Source organism: Perca flavescens, chromosome 20 (assembly GCF_004354835.1).
Source record: "Perca flavescens isolate YP-PL-M2 chromosome 20, PFLA_1.0, whole genome shotgun sequence".
Classification (NCBI taxonomy): domain Eukaryota; kingdom Metazoa; phylum Chordata; class Actinopteri; order Perciformes; family Percidae; genus Perca; species Perca flavescens.
In genome coordinates, this window is record NC_041350.1 from 4884147 (window position 1) to 4909160 (window position 25014).

Sequence of the window (25014 nt, forward strand, 5' to 3'; positions counted from 1 at the left end):
CCCTTTGCACAATTTCAGCTGCTCCCTTCTGGAAAGAGGTTTTTAATTCCAAGATATAAAACCAAACAATATAAAAACAGCTTTGTCCCATCTGCAATCACACATGATTAATAAGAAAAATTGCACAATTTGTACAAAATCTTTCTAAAGCCTGTATTTGTGTATATACACAACAATTTTTTTTGGAGCCTGTATTTGTGTATATACACAAAATATTTCTGGAGCCTGTATTTGTGTATATAATATCTATTAATTTATGTGTTTTTAGAATATTTTATTCCGTTTTTACTTTTCCATGTATGTTATGGTGGTCAGTGCTTTCATTGGTATTTACATCATGAGATATTCTAGCATAAGAATAGTACTGGAGCATTTTAACTGTTTTATTTATTGTCCCATTGTAAATGTATGATGTCTGAAACTGAAGAGTCATGGATGCCCTGCACTTTTTATTTGCGCAACAAATTTACCTACGGGTACAAATAGAGTAACCTAAACCTTTTTTCTTTATTAAATGCAACTTGATATCCATACTTACCAACATCAAGTCTCTGATTTGAATTACAACAACAGGCTTATCTTTGGGCTCTGAGTCTGAGGAAGGGGTGGGGTGTGTTCGGAGCATTTTTCAATTTTCAGCCTCTTTCATTCTGATGCAGCTAAGCCAGTAGCTTGCTGATCTGTTTTGGTGGAAAAAACATGTTTAAGTATTATTTAATATAAAAAAAACAAGCTACAGGTTTAAACACATCTGGAGGGGACATCCCTTTCCAGGGAAACAGGGTGGAGTATGAGAGTCAAATACTAATGCTACTAGAGCCGTGTATCCTCTGGACTTCGTGCCTGGACCGGGGCTATTTTTAGTCCCATTTCCACTGTGACCTCCTGCTACACGCTCTGCCTTTCTCTGAAGTAGCAATCGCTTTAACAAGGGAGAAGCGGCCTCACTTAATGACATTGCATCTTCTGCTGCCAACAAGGTACGACTTCAGAGGAAGGCGAGTCAAAGGAAGATTTATCCCTTTCCCGCTCTATTTCGCAGCAGGGTTTTGGGTGGATCTCAGTATCCAATTCTTTTCATGAGAGCGATCCAACAAGTTTCATTTGATTGCACAAAAGAGATACAAGAGTGCATACACTTCTAAGCATAGGAACAAAAACCGAGCCACAAGCTACTTTCTGAAGTATTTTAATGATAAAATACCACTTTAGATTCAACTCATACCTTGCAAAGATATCAAGTATGAAACATCTTGTGAACTTTCTGTTTTGGATCTCACACAGAACAACACCAATGGGAATAACTTGGGGGAGCAACTTCTTAATGGTTTAGCATCTACCGCACTGAGATATTCATCTTAAAAACCCAGAAGAGGCAAGGACATCATCAGCCTGAATAAAAGAAGAAGCTTTGGATCTAGTTTTTCTTGTGATCCAGCAGAACAAAAAAAACATGTTACAGTTAATTGCAGTCACAACAGGTGTAGGCTGAAGATGCTTCATGCTTTGAGATGATTCCAGGAAAGGGATGGATACTTTAAGTTGGTACCACATCAAAGAGCCCAACATATCAGAGGTTCTGACACCCAAGACTATTACGAGACATGAGGGCAGACCGAAGTGCTGACATGCAATTGGTTTTCTTAAGCTTGAGGGAGGACAGGCCACACACACTCAGGTCAACCAAATACAATCTTTCCTCCATCCCTGTCTTCATGCAGGTCGCTTCTAGTTCCAGGCTTCACATCCAACAGGATTAAAGGTTAGGTTGGGCTTCTTTATTACTACCCGAGGGTAAATTTGTTGTGCAGACAGGGTACAGCAGTCCAAGTAAAACTCAACACCAACTTCATCATAAAACATCATAACAGACACTCTCAAACAAACTTTGCTACAATACAGCCGACCGAAATGGGACAAAGTTCAGCCCAATGTATTCTCACTCGCGTCAAAAAAGCAACGCTTGGTCAGGTGCCTTTGCCGTTTCTTATTGACCCAAAAAGTCTCCTTTAGCGTCATATTTAGACGCTCTGGGTCGTGACTCTGGCCATCACTATTTGCCGCTTTTGGGAATGGGGTCTAGCCCTTTTGGCGTCCTAGTCTAGACGCTCTTGGTCGGGACTCTTGGTGCTATGGGTCAGGAGGTACGTTTAACTGACATGCGGCACAAGAACGGGAGAGTTAGGTTTAGGAAAAGGTGGTGGCTGGGGTTACAAAATGTACGTTTCAATGACACGCGGGACAAAAACGGGACACAAACCCCGGTCTCTTGGGTAAAAGACCTGTGTTGTTTGACCCATCCACCACCCCAACCAACTTCCGTACACAGATAATGGTCTTTCATACCACTCGTCTACCGTTGTCGCTCATATTACTACATCATCTTACAGCGTAACGGTCAAGCTACTGCTCTGCCCGGTGCGTTCCATACAGATGCTAAAGGCAGATTTTTGTGTTGGTATCTGATGAGAGCCACTGACCAAGCTTCAGTATTTTACAAGTTTTTTCCCATCACTGCTCCGACAGGAGCCTGAAGATCTCTAATTGCTATAGATGAGGTGCATCCCGCATTCCAATTTTATTCAATAGCATAATCGCTGCAGTTCCAAAACTATATCTGTAGCGCTTGGTTCTACCCTTAGGAGCCACATAACGACGGCCAGAGCAGAGAAGCTGTAATTCGCCATGTAAAGGATGGGACCAATCCAAAGAAATTGAGTTGGCCATGCCCTTAAGCTGTGTGTTGAGTTAAGACTCACCTATCAGCCTACTAGCCCACTTTATGATTTGGTTGAGGGAGTTTTTGTCCTGCAGGGATAGGCTCCCAAACCAATACAAAACGGAAAAAGACAAGTTTATTTTAGAGTCAATGACCCAATGTCCCAAGATACTTATAATTGCCTTTAACACACTCCACATGCTGGCCTTTGATTATTGTAGGATCACGGGTGGAAGAATGCTTTGTTTTGGATATGTTTAGCTCTAAAAAAGAATTATCACACCAACTGATAAAATCATTAACAACTAGGCTTTAAAGGGGCACTCCACCAGTTTTTCTTTCTTTACGATTATTGTTTTGGCAGCTTACAATAAAACTAAGCAATTAGGAAGATGAGATGTGGTTTAAAGATCAAGAAAAAGCTAGTAAGTGGACCTTGAGTTTGTGTCCATGTGGGAATGTGATCATGAATAAATGTCTGTATGTATACAACAGAAAAAAAAATAATATAATTGCACACCTACCTCCAAATGCTGGCCTCATGGTGAAGTCGTGATCGTCTACTTTGAGCAGATTCTCCGTCTTTGCTTTGCGAGACTTGGTCACATCTGGAGGCTTCTTTGCCAAGGAGCTAGAGGAAAATGACATTCACTGTCAGGGGGTAGGTATGGGACTAGTCTTGCATTGCCAGACCTATCTTCACAGCACGGTGGAGTCAGATCTGGCCACACCAGAGACACATTCTGGGATAAGGGATTAAATCAATCACAATCATCTTGGGCGGCGCTAAACTCCGGACGCAGCGACGGTGGCTCTGCTAAATAGCCTCGGGAAGGAACTTGTTTTGGTGGAACATTTGCACCCTGCAAAAAAAAACGCCACATATAATATTAAATGAAGTTGAATTAAATGAACTGTTGACAAAATACAGTAACGTGAGCTATTTAAGCTGGATAAATGGTTAAACCTCATTTGCTCTTACCAGTGTATCGCCGTGTGTACTTCCTCTGAAGCAATCCCACAAAACTTTTTCAAAACTTGACACTTTCAGCGTGTGGTTTGCTAGCTCGAAGTTTGTTGTTTTGACACAAATTTTTTTTATCCTGGAAATAAACTTGTCGTCGATCCAAACTGGTAAGTGACAGTGGGGTTTGGTTTTGAAGAGATAAAAACCAACGCACTAACACCGGTGAATACTGATGCAATCTGCTGAGACAACTGAGAACAAGAACTGCATAAATTGGCCGTGTATTTCCAACCCAATTTTTTTTCTTCCCTCATCTTCCACATTCGCAAAATCTGCATTCCATACTTCCAAAAAAGCCCACACATACATAAAGTGTCCGCAGCTGAAAGCTCACACGGAAGCTATTTACCATATTATGATTGAGAGAATGCAAATGTCTTTTTAGAAACGTGAAGATCAAACCTCTGTTCGAGCAAAACAGTCCCACTGACTCACTCCTAAAATTGGATTTGTGTCCTTGGTTGGATGGACATCGTGCTGTGATAATTGTCATTATATAGTGTGACTAACTGTGATGGTGGTGGAGCTGTTCAGACCCCATGCTGATAAATCACCTCTGAGGAGAGATGGGCTTGACATGGCGGGGCCCTGGCAGAGCTGTAACAGACAGATATGTTTTCCCTGCAAGCGAGCAGAAGAGAACAGATAAATGAAATGGAATGAAAATGAAAAAAACTGCCCTCCTTGTCCTTGTGTGTCCAATTAGGGTTTTATGTATGACGGAATCTCAAACATGCCGTGCATCAGACTCTGATATTCCTCTTTGTTTCTAAATGAACCACTCGAGAATAGTGAATGACTTAGGGTTGTAAAGTTTTGGGTTCATCCAGTCAGAAGAAGTCTGAGTGAGTCACTGCCGCATTCTCCGCTTAAGCACCGAGTATCCCAGTCTTTTCATCTCTCATACAGTCTGGAAGACAATAACTACCTGATGAAAAATAACCTCTCTGAGCGAAGATGGCTGTGTGTGGGAGTCTTTTATTTGGTATTGTCGACCCATGATCTCCTCCTACGCGCCTGTTGATCTACAGGTCTGCGAAAGCTCTGCTCTTCTTCATGACAAGAATTTGAAGCTGATATCAATTCACTCAATATCTACTAGGGTTCAAGCTGTCATTATGCTCTGAAAGAGTTGTTGTGATTCACTTGCACAGGGATTTCTTTGTATCATGGCTTACACTGCGATTTAACTCATGAGGCCTTTCTTGAGTAGTTTCCGAATTTTAAGAAGTATCCGTTGCGTTTGGCGGTTTGATTCCAACAAGTGCTCCAAAAAACGGTAATTCGCAACTCCCCTCCAGAACGACACATTTTTTTATTTGATGCCTCGATATATGAGCGCCCGCTCTACCTTGAGCTATCCGGGCCCCTGTAATTCTGCATAATGTATGCAAAACACTTGACTTGGAAATGGTTGTTAGATCTACTCTATCTGTAAAGTCTCCTGAGAAAACTCCTGTTGTGATTTGACACTATAAATACAATTGAATTGAGTAGGTGGGTTTGGATGAGGGGCCCAATTTGGAAAGCGATGTCTATCTTTAATTGTAATTGGCTGGCCTGCTCTACCCTGCAAAGTTGTTTAGGCTCTATGTCAATGTCATAATCCACAAAGCCACAAGAGGTCTTTGTCTGGTAAACATACAGTAAACGCACTTGTTGTTTTAGGCATTTAAACAAATGACGGATGCTGTTGTTTCTTTGGAGAAGAACAGTAGGCTAAGTCAAAGCGTCCCTCTGAAGCCCAAAGTCCTCCCGATGAGCAAGTCAGTGTCTTGCAGGCAGCTTCACCTCCATCAGTGTATGGATGTGCGTGGGTGAATGTTTGGCAGAGCACTCATATAACTGCAGTTCATTAACCACTTAAAATACAGTTGTTTTTTTAAATAGGATTTTCATGATTTCCACTCCTATGTGAGAAATTAATAAATACATTTGTTAATAATTTTGTTTGAGTGTTAACATGCACCGACTGTTGCATGCCTTTTAACAAAATGCCATCATTCTGCCATGATGCCAAAGAGATCCACTTCTGACACACCTCATGAATGCAGTGCACAAAGCTCAGACGTTTCCTGTCAATTTTTTACCAAACCAGTATAGAAAAACATTATTTCACCCCTACAGTAAAATAATACTCAGAAAAGTTACATTTCAAACTTTGCTTTATACCATATAAATAAAACCTAGACTACATTTCACCTACATAATGCATCTTTTCTTTTCTTTATTTTTATTTGACAGGGACAAACATGTCAGTAAATATGCCAGATTTAGCCAAAAGGTTAGTTTTCATCTGCAGTCTCTTGCCAGATGTTACAATAGGCTCACTAAAAAGCAAATAAACAACCATCTGCAGGTAATATGGCTCAATATGAGGCTTCTGTTGACTTCTGTTTCCTTTGGTAATTGTTAAGGTTTTAATTATATTTGTAATTAAGGAAATGTAAATAAATGTAAATGACAAGTACTCTTTGAGCTCCACTTACCTCTACATTAACCAGCAGTTATGTGATAAATTTAGTGATAGGCTAATGCCAATTAAATTGAAGCTATTTATATTTATCTGCTGGATAGTTGGATAAATCTCTTCTTTCTTTTCACTTACGTGCCATGCTTTTGGGTCTCCACGGTGCCGGTCCATCTCCGCACGCGGTGGCCGTGCTTACGGCATTCCCCGCTAACAACCAGACATAGGAGTAAAATCAAAGGTTTGGTCAAATAAGGCATCTTGACGGCGCAAATCCACAGGTGAGTCCTTTGAAAGCCCCTCTCAGTCGGTTCATTCCAGCAGGGCTCAGCCGGCAGCGCATAGTTCTCAGCAGAGGATGGATGTGTCCTCAGTCATGGCATCAGGCGCTCTGCCGCGCGACAGCTGTAGGAGAGGAATGTGTTTGTGTGTGCGATGCTGTACACTGTCTGCACTTATCCTTACGAGAGAGAGAGAGAGAGAGAGAGAGAGAGAGAGAGAGAGAGAGAGAGAGGAGGCTGAACATCTGTAGCCTACATGCTACACACACACACACACACACACACACACACACACACACACACACACACACACACACACACACACACAATTTGCAGCCTGGCATGACACAACAAGAGAGGCAGATTATTCCTCCCTCTTGTAAATAAAAACCTCATCATAGGAATCACGTTTCACTCCACTCAGGGACATGGAGCGGTTTAAAGCCAACCCCCCCTCCCCCTCCCCTATTTTCACTTAGTGCAAGGCAGCAGCAAGCGTTTCTGGGGCTGTGAGCAGAATCATCACCACGTCATATTTTAGGATGTGCTGCTGTTGGTTTTAATTCCCAGCTCCTTCATTTCATTTTAATCATTTCAATCATTTAAGCGTTGGTTATAGACATTCTTGGACCATGACCTCCAGTATTATTAAGAACTTCATCAGGGCGTATAGTAGCAAGGAGCAGGACGGTGTCATGTGTGTGAGCCAAAATAAACTACAGTGTGTGTTCATGATTTAGGAACAGGTCACCCAGTGCAACTGTGTGGCTTATTGATATGTTTTTAATGAAGGTCAATCCGAAAGACTGTCGAGTCTCCAGCCATCGTCATCAGATTATCCAGGTCAGGTCACGGGGGGCAGCAGCTCCAGCAGGGTACTCCAAACTTCCCTCTCCCGAGCCACACAAGACTATCATGTCTGTTGTATTTATTTATTTTCTCAATAAAATTCATTTCAAAAAGGGGCTTCACTGGCATGAAAGTTCCAATAACATTGGGCCTCATTCAGCAACCGTTCTTACGAAGAAATGTGTTCTTAAACCCTTCTTATGAACTTTTTTACGAAGATTCTGGCATTCACTAATGTTTTCTTAACTTGGATTTGTTCTTAGCTAAGAACAAAATCTACGAACACTGAAAAGCACTGTTACGCACATTTGGTTGGGGTTAGGCATTGACCTTGAGTAGTTAAAGGTCCCATGACATGCTACTCTTTGGTTGCTTTTATATAAACCTTAGTGGTCTCCTAATACTGTATCTGAAGTCTCTTTTATATAGACCTTAGTGGTCCCCTAATACTGTATCTGAAGTCTCTTTTATATAGACCTTAGTGGTTCCCTAATACTGTATCTGAAGTCTCTTTTATATAGACCTTAGTGGTTCCCTAATACTGTATCTGAAGTCTCTTTTATATAGGCCTTAGTGGTCCCATAATACTGTATCTGAAGTCTCTTTTATATAGGCCTTAGTGGTCCCATAATACTGTATCTGAAGTCTCTTTTATATAGACCTTAGTGGTCCCCTAATACTGTATCTGAAGTCTCTTTTATATAGGCCTTACTGGTCCCATAATACTGTATCTGAAGTCTCTTTTATATAGACTTTAGAGGTCCCCTAATACTGTATCTGAAGTCTCTTTCCTGAAATTCAGCCTTGGTGCAGAATTACAGCCACTAGAGCCAGTCCCACAATTAGCTTTCCTTAGCATGTGGCATTTCTTTGCGCTTTCACACGAGACTCGCGTGATCTCGTGTTATTTCAATTTTCAATTTTATTTATATAGCACGTTTAAAAACAACCTCAGTTGACCAAAGTGCTTAACATGCTCCAAAAGCAACGAAACAATAAACACAAACAAGGCATGATGTACAATACAAAATAACTGACAATAGAAAAAGAATAAGGTCAATAATGTCAAGATATCAAAGCTCAACTTGAATTGAAAGCCAATGAATAATAGTGGGTCTTAAGCTTGGACTTGAACGTTTCAATGGTCCGAGCTGTTCTTACATGACTAGGTAAACTACTGCAGAGGTTTGGAGCAGCCACTGAAAAGGCTTGGTCACCTTTGGTTTTTAACCTGGATCTGGGCACATCAAGGAGCATCTGATTGGACGACCTCAGTGCTCTGACTGGCGTGTGGACATGTAAGAACTCTGCTGTGTCCTGCTGTGACATGAACTACAACGACTACCTTCAAAGTCACTGTTGCACTATCTTCAATGCGACTATTATCGCCTTCGGACCCCCAACCGGCCCCGTCAGACACCGCCTACCAAGAGTCTGGGCAATAGCCATTTATAATGCTTGCTCTTGAGGGAATTACTGTAATTGTTGGGGCTTTGTAAATTGTAAATTATAGAGTGTGGTCTAGACCTACTCTATCTGTAAAGTATCTCGAGATAACTCTGTTATGATTTGATACTATAAATAAAATTGAATTGAATTGAATTGAATTGATAAGTAAGAAGGTGAGAACCCATTTAAGATCTTAAAAACAATTAATACAATTTTAAATTCAATCCTGAAACAAACAGGAAGCCAGTGGAGCGTGGCCAAAACCGGTGTAATATGATCACGCTTTTTAGTCCCGGTTAAAAGTCGAGCTGCTGCGTTCTGGACTAACTGTAACCGACGAAGGGATGACTGATCCAATCCAACATACAGTGAGTTACAGTAGTCTAAACGGGACATAATAAATGCATACATGATTCTTTCAAAGTCTTTACGTAGCAGGTAAGGCTTGACATTAGCCAAAAGTCTCAGCTGGAAGAAGCTAGTTTTAACAACAGAACTAATCAGTTTGTCAAATTTAAAAGCACTGTCAAAAATCACTCCCAGATTTCTGGTAAAAGGACAAATTTGGGATCCTAAAGTACCGAGAGTATCTACACAGGCACTGAAATGTTCAGCACGTCCAAACACAACAACTTCGGTCTTATGGTCATTAAGACAGAGAAAATTCTGATCCAACCATATTTTGAGATCATTCAAGCAGTTTAACAACGGCTGGATAGTTTCCTTCTCATTGTTTCTTACAGGCAAATAGAATTGTACATCATCTGCAAAACAATGGAAAGAAATGTTGTGTTTTTTTAAAATGGACCGTAAGGGCAGCATGTACAGAGAAAATAGCATGGGTCCCAAAATGGAACCTTGGGGGACCCCACAGGAAAGAGGGGCAGCAGATGAAGAGCAGTTACCAATGTGGACAGCAAAACTCCTATCTGTCAAGTAGGATTCAAACCATTTTAAGGCAATGCCCGTAATGCCAACACTTTGTTTGAGTCGGGATAAAAGGATAGAGTGGTTGACAGTGTCAAAAGCCGCAGTCAAATCTAAAAGCACTAAAACAGCAGAGTTTCCTGAGTCGACCGCTAAGAGAAGGTCTTTGTAGACTCTTAGAAGGGCAGTTTCAGTACTGTGACGTGGCTTAAAACCAGACTGGAACTTTTCATGTATACTAAAATCATCTAAAAATGATTGAAGTTGATTAAAAACAACCTTCTCCAAGACTTTAGATAAAAAGGGTAGTTTAGAAATAGGTCTAAAATTAGACAAAACTAACGGATCCAAATGTTGCACAACAGCATGTTTAAAAGCAGCTGGAACACACCCTGAGCTAAGAGATGAGTTAACCAAGGATAAAATACTGGGCCCAACAGTGTTAAAAACATCTTTAAGTAAGCGTGCAGGGATACTATCCAGCAGGCAATTAGCCGGACAAAGCTGCTTGACTACGTCAGAGAGAAGGTGGAGTGAAACTGGCTCAAACTGCTGGAAGACAGCTGGGCATAAAGAGGTAACAGAGGAGTCACTGGTAAAAGCAGGGGATGAAAAGCTCAGGCCAGCAATTTTATCTATGAAGTGTTTCAGGAAGTTTTCACACAACAATGTGGATGGCACAGCACAGTCAGTTTCACAAGGGTTAATAAGTGAGTTAAACACTTTAAAAAGAACCTGAGGCCTCTGGGTGTTACTAGCAACCAGGTGAGATAAAAAATAAGTTTTAGCAGATTTAACTGCTCCCTGGTATTTATGTAATAAGTCTTTTAAAATTTGAAATGACACTTTAAGTTTGTACTTCTTCCACTTTCTCTCATCTGTTCTGCAGGCCCGTCTGAAAGAGCGGGTGTTGTCATTCAGTCAAGGTTCTTTAAGAGTTTTTGTGTGTTTCTCCCTCAGTGGGGCAACAGAGTCCAGTATCTCTGTACAAGTAGAGTCAAAGATGTTGGCGAGTTCCTCCACATTAAGAAAATCACCAAGATTGTAAAGCACTGAGTTTTTAAAAGCAGCAGAAAACTGTGAGGCAGTTTGAGGGTTAATTGCACGGACACAACGTGCGAGGGAAACAAAGTGTCCGAGCAGGGGACAACCATAGTAAATAAAACAGGCAGATGATCTGAAATGCATGTGTCGCATATTTCACTAATGGCAACATCTAAGCCATATGACAGCACAAGAGTCAACGTATGTCCTTTTTCGTGCGTTGGGCCAGTGACAGACTGCGTGAGACTAAAAGAGTCAATAAGATTAAGAAAATCCTTAGACATCGGTCTGGACTCGCAGCACACATGTATATTAAAATCACCAACGATCAAAAAGCGATCATATTTCAAAACAATTCCAGCCACAACGTCTGCAAAGTCCTGAATAAAATCCTTATTAAACTTTGGAGGTCAATAAACCACAGCACATAAAACGGTCACTGGAAGATGAGTCTTAAACAGTTGCAGCTCAAAGCTGGAGCAGTTGTCAAACAGAATCTCCCGACATGGAAAAGCACACTTAAACATAGCGGCTAATCTTCCACCTTTACCTGTGGTCCGAGGGGAGCTGAGGAAGCCACATCGGGGAGGAAGAAGTTCAGAAAAAGGCGTGAGCTCGCCATCATGAAGCCAGGTTTCTGTTAAGAACATAAAATCCAACTCACGAGAAGTGAAGAAGTCATTGAGAAGAAAAGTCTTGTTGGCTAGCAATCTAGCATTAAACAAAGCAAAGCGAAGAGTTTGATCCTCACTGGCTGGAGGCGCCGCACAATCTAGCGGGCGCAGGTTCAAAAAATACACCCCACCTCGGCGGAACCGAGCACGCATGGGAGAAGATCCAAGTACTGACCCGGCCCGTGGTGCTGTCAGCAGGTGGGCCTCGGAGATAACCCTTGAGCCAGGGACAATGGGACGAAGCCAGCGGTCTCTCATCCCCAGCAAGCGCCCGGCAGCAAGAACGTAGCGTCCATCAGGACACGTCACATAGGTGAGCGCCAGGTAAGCCTTGAATCTGACCAGCACACCTCGACGCTTTCCCCGTCGTCTGTAGTGTTTCTTACGGGGAAGAACAGCAGGTGAACGGCGCAGGTGCTCAGGTATATTCGACAGCAGAGGAGGAATCCTCGAGATCCAGCAATCTCCCAAATCATGTCTTTCAGACAATAAGTCAGCAGATAGTCGAATGTTGATAAGTGCTTGGCGATCATAAACGAGTAAAGCAGAAACATCTTGACAGTAGATAAATAGAGCGATAGCAAACAGACTAAGCAGACAAGACGGAGACAGACGGCTTGCCATGCACACTAGCGCCATCTTCTCTCTCTCTCTCTCTCAAAAAAGACTTCCGCAGAGGATACAGCGGTGTATACTCGCGCCTCCCCATGAAAACACCATTTTGTCAGGCTCCAATAATGCGTTTGTGTCTGAACTACCAGCTTAATGAACTAATCATTGTCTGGTGAGGAGCTTTTGGCAGCTACGGCCGTGGTTTAGGTGTGTGTGTGTGTGTGTGTGTGTGTACCTGTTTTACTATATTTGTGGGGTCCAACAACCGGAGAATACAGTATACTTGTGGGGTCTGCACAGCCTTGTGGGGACCAAAATGTTGGACCCCATAAGGTTAAAGGGCTGTTTGAGGGTTAAGACTTGGTTGTAGGATTAGCGTTAGAATTAGGTTATGGTTAGGGTTAGGGTTCGGGTTAAGGTTAGGAATTTAGTTGTGATGATTAAGGTTAGGGTAAGGGTTAAGGTTAGGCATTTAGTTGTGATGGTTAAGGTTAGGGTAACGGGCTAGGGGCTAGGGAATGCATTATGTCAATGACGGGTCCCCACAAAGATAGTGAAACCAACATCTACGTGTGTGTGTGTGTGTGTGTGTGTGTGTGTGTGTGTGTGTCGACCCTGACTGTTCGTTTAAAACAACAATAGCGGATAGATGGATGGTTCATCCAATCACCTGCCAGGTATTTTTTTTTAAAGTACCTGCTTTTTCCCAAATAGTTTCCAATGACAGCTTCTCAGATTGTTCAGTGTTAACAAACCATCTGTCACTTCTACTTGGTCACCACCTTGCCTGCCTGTGCCCGAGGCTGATAGGGACTCTTTTCCACTTCCCGGTATTGAAGATTAAGTGGTCTAGTAAGTTTTTCAGCAAGTTCGACCTGCTGACGGGCTACTGGCATGTCACGTTGTCTAAAAGAGCATGATAGACTGATTCAATCAGAACGCTCACTGGGTTATATACATATAGAGTGATGCCATTTGGTTTGTGGAACGCACCGTCAACATTTCAACACTTAATGGACATTGTTGTTGGAAATCTGGAAATTTGTTCTGCGTGTCTGAATAATGCAGTCTTCCACTCGGCTGATTGGAACGTCCAACTTGACAGTGTTGAAGAGTTGTTTGACCGCTTGGCTCACGCATATTTAACTGTTAGCCACTGTTACTTATTTGGGTTGTGTGGTAGAAAAGGCAGAGTGTGTCCGGATTAGGCCTTGTCTGCAACAAAAAAATGCTTTTTTGTAGGAATGTTTCTACCGTTTGTTAGATGTTATGTTTCTAGCTCCTCAGAAACTTGTTAAAGGCTAAAGGCCAAATATCATTGGTCCTCAGAGTTACAAAAAGCTTTCGAGAATATAACCCTTATTTGTAATGCTCCTGCTCTTACCGCAATGACACCTCGGCTCCACCCAGCTGAGGACCTGCAACACATACACAATACAAGGAACCAAATAAATTTTTTGTATCTTTGTGATGGAAATTAATGGAATATTTTGAACCAACTGTAGTATTAAAGCTTTATGCTAATATATTTTACCTCCAATCATATGATTAAATATTAAAACTTTTTTTTAACTTCCACATTAAATAGCACACATTCAGTCACTTCCTTACTTCCCATATTGCCAACACAACACTTATACCACGCAGATGGCAGCAAAGCAAACATTCCACCTGCAAAGCTGGATGCAGATGTTTCCCAACGTTAATGACTCACCCAGCAATCACTGACTCAACATCTGATTCCCTTCATCGCCCACTCAACCAGCACCCACTGTGCAGCCTCCCAGAAATGCAGCTAATCCTGGATTTCCCTGCCAATCGCCCCCTCAATCAGCCACTGAATGATCTGGCTTGTCGCCAACGCTGCCATGGGATGGGATGAATTATGTAAAAACTTTGGTCTGGCATCACCATATTAAAATGGGATTTACCCTTCTGGTTAATTTAGCTGCAAAGCTCCCAGTGCCTTCTGCAGCCATTCTTCATTATTCAGGCTGTTGATAGGTTGTGGTCATGGGTTACTCTGGAGATGAACAAAAACTCTGTACAGGGAGAACTACACGTTACTCTCCGCTGTAACATTCATATCTTAGTTTTAGTTTAGTTTGTATTCTGCAGAATTTCACCAAAATAAACATAACATAATGTACAGGAGGTTTATTTGAAGTAGGGCTGGGCAATATATTGATATAAGATCGCTATATCGATCTTCTATCAATATATGATCAACATCGTTACATTAGAATAGATATTGTCTGAGATTTTGACTATCATTATATGGTGATATGGCATAAGTTTAGTCTTTTCCTGGTCTAGGGTGCATTACAGTTAAGTGATGTTAATATTTGCATGCGTCATTATATCCACATTATTGGTGTTTTGTGTAAAACTATTGTGAAAGCACTAGTAGTCCACCCTTCAGAATCACTGCAATATTGATATTGAGGTATTTGGTTAAAAATATCGGGATTTTTGAGTTCCACCTATAATCGCCCAGCCCTAATTTGAAACCTCTAACTTAATAATGTTAAAACTTTACAAGATTATAAAGAAAACCAAATTAACATACAGAAAATAATATCACTACATAATAGTGATGAAAAGGTACTAATAACAAAATATATGAAATAAGAACAATGATCACAAAATTAATTTCTATCTAAGGCCTATCTATCTAAGACAACTTATCACTTTTTTTTTACTTCAAGGCAACATGGGAAATGTAATGTCAATTTTATTTATACAGCACCTTTCATTACATGTAAACCCATTACATGTAAGTGCTTCACAAAAACAAAATACTGCATATACATTAAAACAAAGCATGAATGGAAATAATAATACACAACAAGATAATCATACAAGACAGACAGACACAGGCAGGTGAGACAACACGATTGAGAGAAGCAGGGGAAATGCCAGTCAAATCAAAAAGAACTCAAAGCTCAGATTTAGGGACCCAATTTAGTCTCTCACTCTCTCTCTCACACACACACACACACACACACACACACACGAGACAACAGCCTGATTGAGAGACGCAGGGAAAATGCCAGTCAAATCAAATAAATAAAAAAAATGAACTCAGATTTACAGACCCGGCATCTAATTTAGTCCCATGTACCCATCCAAGCTGGTGGATGGATTCCTGGGAAGGGACGACAAGTTTAATGAGCCTTCCTCAGCTAAGGTCCTCAGTCTTCTTCAAGGATACTACACAACGGACCCAAATCTCACGGTAAGGCAGTCTGTCCTGCTCAACACATCAGATTGACATTGACTAACGGTATCTCATTTATGGTTTAGTCCTCCTGTCTGTACAGTCTGTAAACAGGTATGCTTAACAGCACAAAACAACAGGCATGAATACTGGTTTCTCCATTTTTCACATTTTTTTAAATAAATAAATAGTTTTTTTCTTCCTTTTCCACCTTAATATATTTGTCTTGAAAACCTTAATGCAATTCCAGTATTAATATTATTAATAACATCTAGTCTAGCAGAATTTATCATAAAAAGTATCATAAATAATAAACAGAGTAATTTCCCAATTTGGGATTAATAAAATCTATCTATCTATCTATAATAATATAGATGTATCTCACAAACCACAAAAAGATGCAAAGCGATCACAAAGAGCAAAAAAATAACAAAGACACAGCAAATGACCACAAAAAAACACAACACATTACAATTACATTGATTGAAATAGTTTTTGCCAAGTAGTGGCATTGTGGAAATAGCTTATAGGCTTAGCCTTAAATAACCCTACAGCTGTTGCTGTTAGAACATCTGATGTGGTGTAGTTACATGTAATGCAGCTACTGTTCAGGGAGTAGACCACTGCAGCCGCAGCAACTCAAGGTTTAACATACATTTTTCATTTAATTTAATTACTGTTTATTGAACTTACACTGTTTTTACACTGTTAGAAATCACTACACACAGACCTGAAATACACACAGACACACACATAGGGGGGACCTATTCATGCACAAATGGAGAGATGTCAGAGTGAGTGGTCCGTACTGGGACTTGAACCAGCGGCCCTCCGGTTCCCTACCCAAGTCCCTACGGACTGAGCTACTGCCACCCCAAATTACTTAAAGGCACAGTTGTATATAATGTTATTGGGGATCATTGCAGCATTCAATAAAGAAATAATGTTGCAGCTCTTCACCACCACTTTATTTCTTGAGCAACAGTAAACAAAACCAGCACCCTGCTACAGATACAATGTATAGTAGGAAAATACTCTGAATAATGTGAGATCTTAAAATAAGAGTTTATGCTACAATGGGTCCTGATGTAAAAGCCCCCCCAGCCCTTCTACATGGGAGCAACACATGGAACGTAGTCCTGTAGACATAGTTGGTTTAAACCAATGGGAGAAAGAATGAGATATATCACTTCTGGATTAGTATGGATCAACTTAAGTAGATTTCCAGGATAACTGCCTTGCCGGATGTCCCTCACCTTCCGCTCTCTTTGTGTTGCTGTCCTCAAACTCCCTTCGCTTTGGGAAACAATATATCTCGAGCTATCAAGCCACACGCTGAAAATGACAAGTTTTGAAGAAATTTGGATCGTGAAACAAGGCAGGCCTGCATGGTTCTTTCGGGGAATAATTGTAAAGATTTACAAAGAATATGTTTACAGCATTTCCTCTCTAACTGGGACGTTTTGGGACAGATTGGTGGGATTGCTGTGGACAAAGTACACAGGGCGATACACTGTATGTACACAGAATGTATCTGTGGTGTAGCCAGAGAATACTTCTGGATGTACCTCACTTCTGGGTGCATCAAATCCCCCAAAACTAGGTAAATATTGTTTTGTGGGTTAGGCATGACATAAATAAATACAAGGCTAACCTGGTTGGCGATAGATAAAGTGACTGTTAGCCTGTTGGACAAGCTCACATTAATCCTAGTCTGGGACAATAAAACCATGTGAAACGGAAAAAATAAAAAAAATATTGTACTGAAAACACACCTTTCATGTGGTGTAGCTATACTCATATTTTTAAACTATAAAATACAGAAACTCACAATCACAAAGATTCACAATTTATTCATGTGTATGATGTCATACAATCCCTTTACATCTGTAATATGTATTTATGTAGATTTTTTTATAATGTTTACTCGATGATACATTACCAAGCAAATCACATTCATTAACGGTGAACATTTGGAATAAATTGAGTCTCCCGCTCCAGGTTTACATCTATTGGAGTTGTTTTGTTGCAGAACAATCTGTCCATTCATCAGAATAAAAGAGATTGGTGTGTGTACACCGTGTGCTGACGATACATGATTTAGGGCTTGGCTGTTGAAGCGGCGAGATTGGACGAGGTAATGAGTACGTTGAGCCTTTTCAAGTTGCCCACCATCAAAGTGCAATTGGAGCGGAGGAAGCCTTTTTGCTTATAGCAGCAATGTTGTGTTCCCTGGCAGAGAATGCTGCCAGCTCACTCATTTCCCTTTTCAAGTACATTCAATACTTTCCACAGCAGTCTGCATTCGTCAATTCCTGGAAGTTTACATGTTGACAAACTGAACTTGTAATTATCTGTGTGGCGGACATCAATATGTGCTGCTAAGTGACACTCCATTCAGAATGAGTCTGTAACAATGGTGTTAATAAACTGAATCACCAATGAGAGTGTGTTATGTGAACATCATTTATTATTGTGTGTGGAATGATGAATCACTTAAAGATAATAAAAAAAATATCCCAGTGGGGAATTTCAGTTGATGCCGCAGCATAAAGGCAGCAATTGTTCAGATAAATAGAGAAAGTAAAATAAATAAATAATAAGTGGTATATAAAAGTAATACCCAATCTATGGTTCTGAGATGATGTTACTCCACAGGTACGTATCCTACGCCGTAGGCTACAGTGCCCCTCTCCAGAAATGTAACTACACGTCGCGGCGGCGCAGACTGCAACGGGGTGTCGGACTGGGGGTGGAAAGGGGACTGAGTCCCCAGGGACCTCATGTGAGGAGGGCCCTGAAGACGTTAGAATGCAGTTTGATGTAGGAAGGGGCCAATAGAGAATGCCTTTCTACAGGGCCCAGAATTTTGTGCTGACGCTTGTCGCTTCATGACAAGCCTTCTGCACCCCCTTTGGCCTGTTTGAGTTTCAAGTAAGGCCTTGTGGTTTATGCAATGCTCCCAGAACATTACAGCGACCAGGGGCGGAGTGGGACCAAAAAATATTTCGGAGACCACCACGACCTGCGCTTCGTTAGCGCTTTCTGATTAGCCTGTGTTTGTATTGAAATAAGAGTCTGCTGCGGCCCGCCATACGGGTTGAGCAGAGGCTGCACAGTTTGACCAGCGGGCAGCAGCCGCACACCAGGCCGCCGGATGGCGTTGCTAAGAACTTGCAATTTATAGCTATTATCAGACCGGCCCTCGCGGCCTCGAAACACACCGGGAACAGTACCAACTCTCCCAATTGCCACTCCACTACTGACAGCAACTGATGGAGCAGATGTTTGGTAACCAACACTGCCATTCCCTGTTGCCCTATCATAAAGATGTGTATGACAAAGGTAGGCTTTTTATCCTTACCTAGTCTGGCAACTAGTGCTACTTTCTGTAATTTTCAAATGTACAACTAGGGCCAAACCCTGTTAAAGCTCCTAGACATAGCAATAGTAGTAAGTTTCCCCAGAGTTGTGGTTATAACATCCGCCTCAGGGCAACACTCTGGCCGGTCCGGGCTTGCCCCGGGAGTCCTGTGCCAGCCGGGAGCTGTTGCAAGTGCTGGTTCAGCTGCCCACCATACTATCTCTGCTGTTCAAGAGCGATCCACTGATGACCTGTAGCACTGCAAGGAGCTTTAAACCCCAAATAATTAGAGCAGTGATAATGCAATCTACTAAAATTTGTATGGTGGTGGTAATTCCAACCCTACGTCTACTTTTGATATGACTTGCTGTAATAACGTAATGTTGTAATAAGGAATCTACAAAGTTAGCATTGACCTCACCTTATCAGATAATAAGATGGACAACGTTTTGTTTGATTACCTTTACAGAGTTGGGAAAGAAAGATCTGTATTCACGGACAGTACATTCTTTCACAACACAAAATTTCCATCTGGGGCTGTTCACAGCCAACAGATGTACTGTAAATAGGTGTAACAAACAGCATTAGAATTATATAACATAATGGCACAGACAGGCTACACGAACATCTGCTACATACGCTTACATTTTGCCTCCAAACACTTACGTAAATTGAAATGCTGCAGTACAGGTCTTACAGTACACATTAAGTGTAATCAAGCCAGAATGATCTGCCTTGCCTTCAGTGCCTTCAATGCAAACAGCTTATATGTTCCATTTAGCTACATAACGTAACACAGTCAAGCTGACTATGTGTATATTGCACATAAAGAACTTAAAGCCAACGTGTTCCAAAGTGTTTCACATTATAGAGTATTAAAAAAAGGGGGACAGATTTAAGCACTTTAAATGTTAAAAGTTACATAAGACAAAGGACATTTCAGGCACGAGTTAGAGCTATTAAGTGCCTTTTTTGGATCTATGTGAGAGCACTATGTACAAACTGCAGAAATACAATAGATGCCTGACAAATGCCAGAATACAATGATTGCGTGATGATTTTGTCAGCATTCTCTTGGGAATAGCCTTTGAAGAAGAAGAATTCCTAAGTGTTCTCTTTTATCACCTGTCAGGCCACTGTGATGCACAACACAACACTTTTGCAATGAGAAAAACAATTTGGTGACTTGATCACGGATAAAAGGAAGTATTTCCAGGATAATTGCCTGACATCCCGCATGTGGCTCTACTGTGTGTTGTCCCTCGCCTTCCTCTCTCTGGGTGTTGCCATTCTCAAACTCTGTTCGCTCTGGGAAACAACAATAAACTTCAAGCTAGAAAGCTACACACTGAAAATGTCAAAGTTTTAAGAACATTTGGATCGTGCAACAAGGCAGGTCTGCTTGGTTCTTTCAGGGAAGGATTGTGAAGATTTATAAAGAATATGTTTACGGCAATATGGGATGTTTTGGGACTGATTGGTGGGATTGCTGTGGATGAAGTACACACGGCAATACACTGGTAAGAGCAAATTGCATTTAACCATGTTTTCAGCTAATTTAAATAGCTCACGTTACTAAATTGTGTGAACAGTTTACTTCATTTAATATTGTAAGTGGCATTTTCTTTTGCAGGTTGCAAATGTTCCACAAAAACAAGTTCCTTCCTTAAACCATTTGGTAGAGCCACCATCGCTGTGTTGATAGCTTAGCGACGGTATAGCTAAGACAATTGTGATTGGTTTAAAAAAAAAATGCCAACAATCCAGAGTGTTTTTCTCCTATCCGATAATGTATCTGTGGTGTAGCCAGACCTATCTCTAGGTTTGGCAATGGGAGACTATATGTGCCCTTTAATAATTATTTTATTATCATTGTCTGTTATTACAAGCTGTTGGGATCTAGGGCCGTCCTGAATACTAGTTTTGGGGCTTCGAAGCCTTGGTGAGAAATATTTGAATATATCCGACTCTTTGCCGGCGGTTGATTGAGGAGCTAAGGGTGCTGGTGTCACGAAGGGGCAAGTTCATCTGCACGTACTGCCTGCGCTGCACTGAAACATAGCCGGAGGTTGAAAAGTTTTCCTTTAATCAGAATTTAACGACCTGAGACGTAGCCTATGATTCATATGCATTCCATCAGGCCTCATGTTTACTGATTATTCGCTACAAACTGATTTGTAATAAAGAGAAAGGGGAGCTGTAGCACATAACAGTATATGCACCTTCATTGATTTTTGTTTTTTGAAAGAACAGTAATACAGGTGATTTGTTCTGTAGAGAATACAGAGAGCCAGAAAAAAATACATATTGGATAATGTAAATAAGAAATCATAATCATCATCATCATCTATGGATAAGACAAAATGTAGTTGCCATAGTGATTCACCGTGCAGGAGGCTACAATCCACTATGAGTAAGAAATTACTATCCTAAGGCTGTCTCTGCTGAGAGTGAAATTCATTTCATTATGCTCCATTTCAGTAAAAGTCACTTGCTGTAGCTGAAAAACAAAGCTGATTCAGTATGCAAATTATCTGCCACTTTTTTCTGAAACTGCAGTCGACCGCTACTTCACTTAGAGTTTCAAAGAGAGTTAATCGGTTTAATATTATTTTTTCAGTAATAGAACTACGTATATCCTGCTGTGTGAAACTGAAAACAAAACCCCTAAAGCCTTAGAGACTGATACATTTTTTTAAGCTAATATGTTCCTTTTGTGCTCGCAAGTTTTAGAATTTCTTGGTAAATTAAGGAATTACAACCAAATAATATAGCCGCAAGCAGCAGTGAGCAGATTTCGGGCTTCACAAAGCTTCGCAAAGTCACTATAGCTGCTTTAATTCTGGAGATAAATGGGTGAGACCAAGCACACCTGTTTAATCACTATAATGCAGAGATCTTTAACGGGGTCCGGGGCCCCTAGGGGGGCCACCAAAATTGGCCTAACATAAATCCAACCTATTATTAGCAAATGTAAATCTGCCTATTTGTGATTTTTTTTAAATTGATATTACTGGCCATCCATGATTAAACCAAAGGATTTGTGTATGTTTAATCTATGAAATCATGCCAACCTTTATTATTAATAGCTTAGTGCTGAATGCAAAAAAAGGTATGTATAAAGGCTTGAGGCTGCCCTACATGATAATGTAGGCCCAGGTTAATTTTATACAATTATTTTGTAGGGGTTTCTCTACTCCATCTCTCTTTCAGTTAAGGGGTTGTTGGCTTAAAAATGAAAATTGGTACGTACGTCCATGTCGTCGTGCCAGATGTCACCATCGAGTTTAAGCAGGAATGCTTCAGAACAACTTGAGTTATACTTGAGTCTCAGTTGGTTAAATATTCTCTTTCTCCTACTTAAAGCCAAGTTTATGGTAGCCATTTTGTTCCACTGTCGTTTCCAGCGCAAAGGCTCTGCAAGCTGTCGGGGCGCGTGGTCGTGCTTGACTGGGAAGAGCACGTTCGTCTGTACAAACATCTGTGTTATTCTTGATGTACAGACCACACGGAGTCAAACAGCCTTAAATATGAGAGAGACACCACACTGGGAAAAGAAGAAAGATTTGGCTGGAGACTGTGGATATCGTTTTGTCAAAGCTATAAAAAACGCTTCATGGAAAGAGTGTTCTTAACAGTGTTAACAGGCAGACAGTCATTTTGATTTGTAGATAACCAACAGTCATGTTAATGATTAATAACTGATGAGTGGACAATTGTAATGTTTTGTGTTTTAACATGGATGGGTTTACTATTGTTGCCAGGCAGCCTGCTTTCCTTTCCTTCCGGTCTCTTTGTCTTCTTGCTTATTCACAGATTAGCTTGTTTGTACGCCCCCTGGTGTCTCGGAGAATACTGCAACGAACAATGTGTTGAGCATTAACGTCTCTGTGCATGCTCGTAGAACGCGCGCCAACTACGGCGGTCACGCTTAGCGCTCTGTAGAGGTTTTTGCTTGTGGAATTAAGCATATGTCATTATCTTGCACATTATTTACACATTTCTTTCAGATTGCTGTTATAATGAGTAGGAAAATCATGCCGGGGTGTTTCATACATCAGTGCAACAACTGTCTTGGTGTCTCAGGTGCCACAGGTTACCCCACCATGATTTCCTATCCCAAAGTTAAATGTGTTTTCTTTCAGCACCTCCTCCCTGCAGCTTGACAGAACTCCCCCAGGCATTTTAGCTGGAATGAGGTTTCTCCATTGCAGTTAATCAGGGCTCAGTTTGGACTCAGAGCATATTGCTTAAGGGTACCATCACACTTTGATATACTGTGCAGGATGGTGTTACTTCAGGGCTGCAACTGGCAGGAAATGCTGCTTTAAGCTGTGGAAGAGTTTGTCAACTTTGGTGACATCTTGTGCAGATGACTTCATGGGTGATTTCCATTGACATAAAATGGACCAACAGATCCCGTTGCTTTGGACAGAGACCAGTGAAGGATATTAGAAGCACTTTTCCGGTGAGCGCTGAGTGTTACTGCGCAGCCTCCAACTGATCTTGAAGACGTAAATGTGACGTGAGCAACGTGTCTGAAAGTGTGAAGTCTTCTGGTAGCTGTGCCGAGAGAAATCTCAATCATTCCCAATCTTACAGAGACGGAGAGCGTAGGTATATGTAAGGAGATAACATAGACACAGGCTAATTATTGATCACTAACATGCTAGTTAACATTAGTAATTAAACTTAAACAGCTAATGGAAGTCCAAACTGCCTGCAAGCTTCTCCTGTACTGTACAGTAATTCCTCTACTGTGCAACAGTAAGTTGCTTGGTTATGACGCAATCGTTAGCCTATTTTTACAAAAACGTCTGCTACGGAGCCATAACGTGAAGTACAAGGTAATGGAGCCTTTTATACATTGTCGTGTTTCTTTAGAAATAAACAATGGACAAAAAAAGTCTTTAAACGCTTCAGATGAAAAGTTATTCGCTGTCAAAGTGACGTTAAAATGAATGGGAGTCAATGGAATGCTAACGGGAGGTGATCGCTTTGTAGCATCAAAATGGTGCCATAGGAGGTTCGAGTTCTGAAGCGAAGCTTACCCCCTTGGTGATTTCCAAAGCTCTGTGTGTTGCTATGGTTACTGTACACAAACCAACCAGCCAACAGTTTGCATGGCTGCAGTAGAGATGCATGCCCAACACACAAACACACCTACTTTGAAACATTATGAAAAACTTGGATATCAACGTTGACCGTTTCAAGAAGGTGGTTGAAGGGATGAAAGAGGGACACTGTGTTTGCACGGTCGAACAATTTTGCAACTGGAGGAAAACTTTGAAAAAGTCCTATTTTGCACGGCTGTATGTAAACAGTAATATTAATGGAGTATTCATTAATTAGCTGTAAACAGCTTAGTCGGAATATTGTCTTTTTCGGAATAAGGGGCAAAAAACAGAACATGTGCATGTAAAACAATTAATGTTTATACCGAATAAGATGTGTAGTTCACTGACTGAGATTGGCTTCACCTGCTGAAGACGTGACCCATCTTCCTGCCTGCTTGACGAGGTCCCCATCCTTCATTCATATCATGTGTTATCTGCAATTAACTCTCCTCTCTTAGCATATGTCGTCTCTTCTCCCTCTGTGTGAATGGAATCCTTGAGTTTTGCCTTTGGAGTGTATGTGTAGTCTGCCGTCTTTCAAGGTATTTGTGGTACAGAAAGATTTGGTGCATTGTAGTACTATCCCCCAAGACAAATGTCCCCTCGGGGACAATAAAGTTTACTGTCTCAACAGAAATAGGTCTTTGTGCTATGTAATAAAAGCAATAAAGTGTCTCAGCAGGGAGAAAGTAAGGGTAAAGATAGAAGTTGCTACAGTTGAAGTTATAGTTTCATTTACAAAAACAGCCACTGGACATTCACATAATACCCACAACATTTCTGCCAAGATATCATAATTTTTTTTTTTGTTACACAAACATGAGTTGCTGTGCATCTGCAGTGAAATTGGCTTCATAGAGGAATAACATCTTAAAGAAATATCGAACAAGGTTAAAAGAAAAATGCTGGCGTTACCCTATTCCCCCCTGGTGTTGATTGGGTGCATAGTACAAGGCTGATCTCCATAACTCAAGGTTATTTTCTCAGATATTTCTGCAACTGCAGATGAAAAAGTTCAAAACAATTCAAATTGGGTATTTTACATTTGCATTTATCAATCCAAGTAGTTGCGCCAGAATGGTATATTGTTTTAATGTAAAAGAAAAATGAAAAGTACTGTAAATAACAAAAATATTCAGCATTAAAATAACTCTTATTTCATCATACAAAGAGATCATCTTGGCAACACCTATAGAACAACTCCACACTGTCCTAACAATGAATATTCTGACACAGCCCAAAGTGATTAGGCTTCCTGTGT

At 40.9% G+C, this 25014-nt stretch overlaps 1 protein-coding gene across 1 annotated transcript in view; it reads right to left on the reverse strand.

The window, feature by feature from the left end:
- Positions 1-6609, reverse strand: part of gabrr2a (gamma-aminobutyric acid type A receptor subunit rho2a) — a 41957-nt gene extending 35348 nt beyond the window's left edge. Inside the window, exons 1-2 of the mRNA XM_028565997.1 lie at positions 6355-6609; positions 3244-3350 (exon numbers count right to left, since the gene is read on the reverse strand). Of these exons, the coding sequence (XP_028421798.1) occupies positions 3244-3350; positions 6355-6476 (229 nt within the window). The 5' untranslated portion in view covers positions 6477-6609. The remainder of the gene's footprint in view (positions 1-3243; positions 3351-6354) is intronic.
- Positions 6610-25014: the final 18405 nt, after the last annotated feature.